Source organism: Micromys minutus (assembly GCF_963924665.1).
Source record: "Micromys minutus genome assembly, chromosome: 21".
In the NCBI taxonomy this organism is placed as follows: Eukaryota; Metazoa; Chordata; class Mammalia; order Rodentia; family Muridae; genus Micromys; species Micromys minutus.
The window spans coordinates 40,327,999-40,336,600 of record NC_137956.1 but is presented as its reverse complement, the minus strand read 5'-3'; the positions used below and the strand labels follow the sequence as shown (position 1 = coordinate 40,336,600).

Sequence of the window (8,602 nt, the reverse complement as noted above, 5' to 3'; positions counted from 1 at the left end):
GGAGTGCCAAAGACCCCTCCCTCATGCTTTGCTGTTCGTATCCCCACAGGGATACTCTGAGAAGGGAGTGGAGTAACAATACCTCAGGCCTCTGGTAAATGTGGTTTTTTAAAAAAGTTTATTATTACAGTCAGGAGACAACAGTTCAGAGTCAGCTGCAAAGAAGATGCCTAGCTATTGCCTCCAGTTTGGGTCCAAAGACTTGCTGTCCCCTGTGCCCCACCTTGGGATGGGGGAAAGGACGTAGTGTAGTTGACCTGCCTTCAGTCCAGTTTCTCAAGCACAGAGGGCACATACACTAGGCTGAGCTCACTACCAAAGTTGCAGACAATGGCAGCATTGTCCAGAACCAAAATCTGCCGGGCAGGCTGGGCTTCACTGTTCTTGCCTAAGTAGACGGTCTGTAACAGGTCCCCATAGTTTAGGTCCCAAAAGGAAACACATCCCTGGCCGCCGGTCACCAGAAGGTTATCTGAGATGACACCCAAGCTTGCACCGCAGCCCAGGTCCTGGAGGCAAAGCCAGAAGAGGTCCTCAATGTGAGTGCATGTCCCAAACGCCAACAACTGAAACCCCGCCTGCTCACCTGCTGAATGGAGTACAGCTTGATGCCTGTGCTGCGGTCCCAGATATTGATGAAGTCATCCAGGCCACTACTGATAACACAGGAAGTGGTACAGGTGAGAGAGGTGACATCTCCACGATGAGCAAATGTGTGGCTGACCCTGCTGCCTGTTAGCACATCCCACAGGCAGATGGCTCCATCTTGTCCTCCACTGGCCAGTACCATGGTCTGGGGAAAGAGGCCCAAAGGAACTCAGTCACCGGTAATGTGCCTTTATCAACAAGAGTGTCCCCATCCTATTACTGTTCCAGAAGCCAAACCTCACAGGTCCCTTACCTGATCAATGTACACAGTTGTGATTGCCCCAGAGTGGCCCTGCAGGGTAAAGAGGCAACACGAATCCTCCAGTCGGAAGACCTAGGACAGGGAGGATAGGCTCTGGTTTTTGGGACTTGCCAAGATTCCTCTAGGATTCCTTCAGCTTGGTCCCTCCTGCCCCTCGCCCCCTTTCCAGCTCACCAGTACCCAGAGATAAACAATACGCACTCTTAGAGTATGGTCTTGGCTCCCTGTTACCAGGCGCCCGGCAGCAGCTCTCAGGGCTGTGATGGGTTTCTGGTGTGCACAGGGCACTGTGTGGGTCAGATGACAGGCCACTGTGTTGCTGTTGCTGTACACAGATGAAGGAGAACTGCCTCGCCCTGGGGTCCCTAAGGAGACAAGTTCAGTGAGATTTCTTAAAAGGCATCTCGCAGGCATGTTCCCTACCCCATACATATATTGCCTGCTGGCCTCAGGCCCACTGACCTCTGAACTGCAGGGGGCTGAGGGAAGTGTGGGTCTCCAAGGAAAAGAAGTCAAGTGAACCATTAAGCCGAGCAGCTACAATCCTAGAAGAGAAGGACAAGGAAAGCCTATAGCCTAAAGGGATGCACAAAGTTCTTTAAGAAGATGCTAGAGCTCAGCCTCTTTAAGCCTCGCCTTTTTGTAAAATGGGGCTTAACAGTCCCCTCCTCAAGGTGGTTGGAAAGGTTAAATGAGCTAATAATTCCTCATGTGGTAGCTGATGTCATACACACTTGTAAACCAATATGAAAACAGTGCTGGAGAGACGGCTCAGCACGTGTTCTCGTGGAGGAGCCGGCTTCAGTTCCCAGCACCCACATGGCTACTCGTGATTATCAGGAGTCTGATGCCCTGTTCTCTTCTCCATAGGCACCAGGCTCTTGGTGCGCATTCATATACACAGGAAAAAGAATGTTCTTTGAAAAGACAGCAAGTGGAGGGACGGTTCCCCTGGAGGTTTTAGGATCAGAACTGGGTCAATTCTGAAGAAGGGAAAAGGGATTCAGGGTGAGGATGTGCCATGAAGCCACCATAGAGGGCTACAGTCTATGACAGACATCAACTAGAACCTGAGTATGCAGTCTACTGGTTTCCTTTATCCACATAAGATTGTCTTTGTTCCCAGGAATTCTTAGGCACAAGCTGTAAGTACAGGCAGGAATATTTGCCTGTGGAACCTAAACTCTTGTCCCAGCAAAAGGCAGTGTGTATCTACACCACCTGCCCATAGCCATCAAAAAACGCACATCTGGGACTCCATGATGCACAGGAAGGGGTCATCGGGGACTCTAAAGGTCAGAGACATGAGCACTTTCTAAAGGTAGAGAACAAGCAGTAGGGAAGGACTCCCAGCATGCTCAGGGCCCTGATACAATTGGCCAGGCAGTGGGAGAATAGAGCAAGATGTCTTCAAGTCCCAGTGGTGACAGGAAGAGATGGCAGCAGACAAAATGGAGCAAACCAGATTTCCCGGTACTTATCCCCCCCCCCCTCTCTCACACACACACACACACACACACACACACACACACACACACGTCTCCCCCTCTCTAGCTTGGCTGGTGAAATCAACAGCCAGGGACCCTTGGAAGAGCCATCGTGGAACAGTCAGGTAAAGTGAATTTGTGAACCCAGTTAAGCCCAAAGCTCAGGAACTAGAATGCCTCTCCCCTAACCCAGAGTTTGTATGCAGAAGCCCATGATGGTATGAGAGCAAGCCGCACAGAGGGAGAGAAGGACAGCAGTAAGCAGACAGACGTCTAATGTGAAAGATGTTCTGAACCCAGGTATACAACCTTCAGGTAATCCTAACCCTTGAAGGCTGAGGCAAGAGGATTGCTTTAAGATCAGTCTGGGCTATAAAGTGAGTTTCTGAGCAGTTTAAGAGAATGCAAACGAGGGCTGTAGAGATGGCTCAACAGAGCACCGGCTGCTGTTCCAAAGCATCCAGTGGCAGCTCACAACTGTCTACAGTCCCAGAGCCCTGCCTGACACACCCTCTTTTAGAATTTCTAACACCAGACTCACATGTAGTGCACAGACACATACAAGAAAAATATTTAAAAACAACCTTTAACACATTCAGAAAAATAAAAAAAAAAAAAGCATCCAAACAGACCTTTTAAAAAAAAATCAAAAACATTCTGCAGATACATGTTCTGCAGCTGAAGCATGAAATATCCAGAGGGTCAGTATTCACGATCCACTGAGAGACACTGCCTTAGAAGGGTAGAAGGAAAACGGTGTACTCTGCATTACCCTATGCCTGGCCCCTGCTACAAAGACTTCACATTTTTAGGGTGGTCAACCCTTGAACCATCCTTATCAACCAGAGACTGAATAAAAGAGGTCAAATTCCACACCAGGCAAAGAGGCCTCAAGCCCCAGACTCTTGTCTGACCCTCACAGGCTGAGTGAAGCACGGGGCTGAGGCAAGCAGCCAGGTAACTCACCTCCTGTCTATGAAGACAAGGGCTGTGATGCCCGAGGAGACCTCCTCACTGCTGCAGCAGAGCATCCCCTCAATGGCGTCCCAAACCTGTGGAAACAGAGGTTGTGAGCACCCACTCCCCGTGGGAACCCCACAGCTAGGTATGGACAGCCACTCGGCCCACCTCCAGCCGTCCGCTGCTCCGCCCAACCACGATGAGACTGCCTTGCAACTCTAAGCTCCAGATGGAACCGGCTGTGCAGGGGGCCCAGGCCAGAGGAGGGGAGCCCTTCTCAGGAGCAGCCCCCTCTTCCTGAGAGGCCTGGGACAGGGGAGGTCCAGGGGAGGGTGGGCGCAGTGCCGCCATGTGCACAGCTGCCAGGCCTTCCTCTTGGTACACACGCTGCACCAGACGGCTGAAGTCGTAACCAGAGTCTCTAGAGCGGCCACAGCCCGCCCGGTGCCGAGGCTCGGGCTGAGTGGGCTCTGGGGGCAGCTGAACCGAGAAGTTGGTGTCGATTAGGCAAGTGAGATCTGGCTGGTCCCCAAAGAGGGAAGGCGGTGGAGGCCCTCGGGGGCGGCGCCGCAGCGGAGGGCTGTCCCCAGGCTCTTCCGGGCTAGCTTTGCCTCCATCCGACAGCCTTTCCCAGTTCTCCTGAGCTTCGAAAGTTCCGCCTCCGCAGCTGTCCCGGCGTGGCCTGGCCAGGTTGAGGGGCACACAAGTATGAGCTGAGGGCGGAGGCTGCGAGAGCGGGCAAAAGAGGGGCCAACCCACGCTTACCCAGGGCGCGGGATGCGGGTGAGGCAGTCCCCGGTCTGTGCGTCCCATACGCAGACTTGGCCTGCCAGACAGCAGCTCACCAGTAGCATCCCATCGCTAGCCAGACACTCGATGTCCTGTATGAGAACGCTATGTTGACAAGGGCCAAGGCCACGACGACCTACTGTCCGCTGAATCCCACCCCACTCACCATGAGGTGCCCTCGCAGCACCAGCGGCACGATCTCCGTCTCGGGTGGTGCGTAGCCGTAGTCATCGCAAGGCAGCTCTCCGCGCCTCCGCCTGCCCGCACCACCACCCGGCTGACCGTAGTTTCGCGGGCAGAGCACCCGGTAGAGGCAGAGCAGCAGTAGCACTAGGACGATGCCCGCTGCCAGGCCAAGCGCGGCCACCCTGTGCAGGACAGCGAAAGTATGAGCAAGGTGTACCCCAACACCAGCTCCACCCTGACCCACTTGTCTCACGGAGGCCTTACTTGTATAAGGTAATGTCGCCATGGGTCTGTGTTCCGCCTGGCCCCTTAGGTCCGGCCTCCCAGAGGCCAGCAGGCAGAGGCTCTGGTGGGGCCCAGGCACTGCGACCATCCTGAGGGTGTCGCCCCTCCAGAGCCTCCCGTGGATTCAGGTGTAGTGTGACAGGGATGACAGGCAGCAGGCTGATGTACCTGTGAGTAGGCAGTGCTGCCCGTCTCAGTGGGGATGCCCTCCTAGTGTAGTCTCCCTGCCTGCAGTCCCCTCACCAAACCACATCTGGCACCCCAATCTTGCTACTTTCCAACACCCATCAATGTATCCCATTCTGCCAATCGGAAGAGGGGCAAAGCAACCTTTAACTCCCAAGAACAAGGACTCAGGGCCGCCTTCCCAGTGTATCTGCTAAGAGTGCTAGTTCCTGTCTGCATCACTGTCCCCATGCAGAATTCAGACTGGTTTTCTCTCACCTAGTAGAGGAGGAGATGCTCTGGGAATGGTGAGCTGACACCAAAAGAGGTGACAGTTGGCACCGGTCAGCTTACCTTTTGGCCAGTGTGATGTTGTAGTAGTTGAAGAGTGTGGGCCAGTGGCGGAAGGACAATTTCCTCCACAGCTCCTCATCCTCAGGCCCCCAAGTTACCTCTGGGGCTCGGCTGTCATGGACACCCTCTGCTGGAACGGCATGCTCAGGCAGCTCACCTGGCAATGTCTGGTTCTCTGGCAGTTTAGGAGCATCAGGTGGGAAGATGGAGAATGCAGGGTCCGGGTGGCTGGCAGGTAACACTCCACTAGGCACAGGCATGGGGCCCAGGGAACCCTCACCCAGTGGGCTCTGTTCTGTCACCTGGGCAGCGAGGTAGGTGCGCAGCCCTGCTGGGTCTGTGTATACCAGGATGCCAATCCAGACAACGGTACCAGCCTGCAGTGGGGTGTTGGGTGCTCAGTAGGGCCTCGTAGGCAATGGGCAGCCCCAGGCCCCAGCAGTCTTGGCTCGCACACTGGAAGGACCTGGATGTGCAGGTAGGACATGGCCCCCAATCTGTACTTTCTTTTACCTCCCCAATCCTCTCACTACCACCTACCCACATTTGCCACTAGAGGCTTGGTTCCCTTTCTGTGGCTATGAAATGGGTTTTCAAGGTTAGAAACCACTGGAACCCCTATAATTTGACAGAACTTCCCAACCTCTTCTGTGCTGAGCCCAGAAAGCTGACACTCTTTCTTGGTCAGCTTGGCCAGACGGCCCAGTAACCTACTGCAAACCTCCTGAAGGGCCTCAGTGTTACTCCCACCCTCCCCCTTAGCTGCCTGGGAGAAACACTGCGTCCTCAGCAGCCAGCACCCTCCACTGTTCTCTGCTGCTTGCATGCTACATGGAGGCCAATTAGCGAGGGCCCAGGAAAACACTGACCATGTAAAGTGACTTTATCCTAGAGAATTCCTGTCCTGGGTCCCTCTAGAGAGATGGCTTGTCCCCTGTGGGTCCTGGCACTACTTCCCCAACAGGAGTTACTTGTCAGAGAGCTCAGGAAGGAAAGGAAGGCTCTTCAATGCCACCTCTGGGATCTGAATGCTGCCCCTTGCAAGGCAGAACAGGGGTGACGGGTACCATGATGAGGCGCTGTGCCAGGCGAGTACGGGCCAGGAAGTAGATGACACGCAGCCTTTTGGGAAGCCGCAGGTTTCGGAAGGAAGATGGTTGCAATGTGATGGTGTGTGGTGTGGACGGTCGAACAGCTAGCTGTCTCTCATACCGTGCTGGCCTCCCCACAGGCTTGGCTGAGGGCAGGCAGGATTCAGGGGGCAGCCGCTTGTTCAGGTCTGCTAGCTGTTGAGTGCACAGAGATCAGGCCCCAAGTTGTTCAGAGGCTGCTCAGATGGGAGCGCTGCCTCTGTCTGGGGCCACACTCTCTCACTCAGACCTGAACAAAACCAGCACCAAACAAGACAGTGGGTAGGGCAGACTCATCCATTCTTACCTCCATCCGGCGAATGTCGATTGACAGGACGGTGGTGAAAAACAGCATCTGGAGGAAGAAGTCAGACACCAGGCCCACAACAGCAAAGAGGCAGAACTCCTGCAGTGAATACACAGAGGCATGGTGGCTGTGCCGCTGGGAAGCAGTCCCCAGAATGAGCAGGGCGGGGCAATGGCGAAGGAAAATGCTTCTCAGCTACTGGTCTGGAGACTGGGAGCTGGTGAATAGGGTCAGGAGAGCTGTTTCCTGGGGACAGAGCCTGCTATATACTTTCCTCCAGAGAGGCCTTAGAGGTGCTTTTCTAGAATCTTCTAGACCCCTGAGGAAGCATAAGAACCTGATCTGACCCAGGAAACTTGAAGCCCACCAGCGTGCTCCCTAAAGAGCCTTTCTCTATAAGCCCTGACTTGCTCACATGCTTTTCTGGCCAGTTACCACTGAAAAAAGAGGAATTCTGCCCTAATATGGGAAAGGGGTGGTTTGCAACCTACACCTAGTTAAGGAGCAGAACTTGCTGAAAGTTAGGTTTTCTTCCCCTGCCTTGTTTGAGATCTCTGGCACGGCCACATGGATTCCATTAAAAGCTTGCGTGAGATGACAGGACACACACGTGCACGCACTCGAGTACATACACACACACACACACACACACACACACACACACACACACACACACACCATATGGCTGCCCAGAGGTAAAGCTTTGGAGCTTTACTTACTTGGATGGCAGGTACGAGGGTGAAGTAGCCAATGAGGATGATGCCCAGTTCAGTTGCCACGTTCTTCATGATAGACCAGCTCTCACTGCTTAAGCCTGCACGGGGAAAACCAAAGAATGGAGGGCAGTGAAGACCACCCTGCTTTACATGTCTGCAGCTAACCTTGCAGTCCTCAGAAGGACAGAAGCAGCCATTCCACTCAATGGGCAGACTCTAGGGAGTCACCACCGTGGTGCAGCTGCTACAGAGGAAGGGTGGGGTGCAGCAGAATAAGGGAGAACCAGGGCAATGAAACAAGAAAACCCAAGGAGAAAGCCCAGTGCTTTCTTGTGTAACTATGACCACATCCACTCTTGACCAGAAGAACAATGGCGGAGCAGACTCTTCCTCGTGCTGCCCTCAGGGACACGCTGCCATAGCTGTCTTAGGAACAAGTCTCCACATTTACCACAAAAGACTTTGCCTTGTCTCTCCATAACCCCACACCCAGGGCAGAGTCTAACAAAGCACAAAAGTTTGTCAGGATGGTGGTGCATACCTTTAATCCCAGCACCCAGGAGGACAGATGGATCTCTAGGAGTTTGAGGCCAGCCTACTCTACATAGCAAGTTCCAAGTCAACCAAGGCTACACACTGAGAGACTCTGTTGTAGTTGTGTGGTTGTAGATGTATGCAAGTATGTATAGCGGTCACATCGAGTATTGTTCTGCAGGAACCTTGTATTTTGAGACAGTCTCTCATTGGCCCAAGGCTCATGGATTAGGTTAGGCCAGCTAAGGGTCCACCCATCTGTCTCTCTAGTATTGGGATTACAACTGCAGTGAACTATGCCTGGCTTTAAATGGGTCTGGAGAGTGAACGCAGGTCCACATGTTAGTACAGCAAGCACTCTACTGAATGAGCTATCAACAGAGCCCTAAAAGACACATTTTGAGGTCTCCCTATCTCCTTGGGCCTAAATATAACATGACCAGCCCATCACCCCAGTGTTACCTTGTGCAATTCGAAGCTTCACCTCGAGGTCAACTGGAGTTGATACCACTGACTTGGTGAGCACCAACACATTCTCTAGCCCAATAACCACCACCAGGTATGGGAAAATCTCACTGGGGAGCAGAGAAGAGACAGTTAGGGATGGTGGCATGATCAGGTCTAACAGGATTAGTTCTTACAAGGCTTAAATCCTGGGGAAGCTGTGGGGCTTCCGGTCTATAACAGAGGCTACCAAGTGGCTTCTGTGGCCTAGGGAAGAATCCCTCTCTAATGTACCTTCATCCAATAAGGCTCCTTGTCAACACAGCTTTTAGGCA

The 8,602-nt window shown here is 53.3% G+C and overlaps 1 protein-coding gene across 1 annotated transcript in view; it reads right to left on the bottom strand.

Annotated features, from left to right (window-relative positions):
- Positions 1-99: 99 nt before the first annotated feature.
- Positions 100-8,602, bottom strand: part of SCAP (SREBF chaperone) — a 53,892-nt gene continuing 45,389 nt past the window's right edge. Inside the window, exons 9-23 of the mRNA XM_080934721.1 lie at positions 8,286-8,398; positions 7,293-7,387; positions 6,574-6,672; positions 6,204-6,422; positions 5,137-5,513; positions 4,597-4,785; positions 4,313-4,514; positions 4,123-4,238; positions 3,526-4,039; positions 3,364-3,449; positions 1,373-1,455; positions 1,112-1,275; positions 902-982; positions 587-793; positions 100-509 (exon numbers count right to left, since the gene is read on the bottom strand). Of these exons, the coding sequence (XP_080790847.1) occupies positions 264-509; positions 587-793; positions 902-982; positions 1,112-1,275; positions 1,373-1,455; positions 3,364-3,449; positions 3,526-4,039; positions 4,123-4,238; positions 4,313-4,514; positions 4,597-4,785; positions 5,137-5,513; positions 6,204-6,422; positions 6,574-6,672; positions 7,293-7,387; positions 8,286-8,398 (2,791 nt within the window). The 3' untranslated portion in view covers positions 100-263. The remainder of the gene's footprint in view (positions 510-586; positions 794-901; positions 983-1,111; positions 1,276-1,372; positions 1,456-3,363; positions 3,450-3,525; positions 4,040-4,122; positions 4,239-4,312; positions 4,515-4,596; positions 4,786-5,136; positions 5,514-6,203; positions 6,423-6,573; positions 6,673-7,292; positions 7,388-8,285; positions 8,399-8,602) is intronic.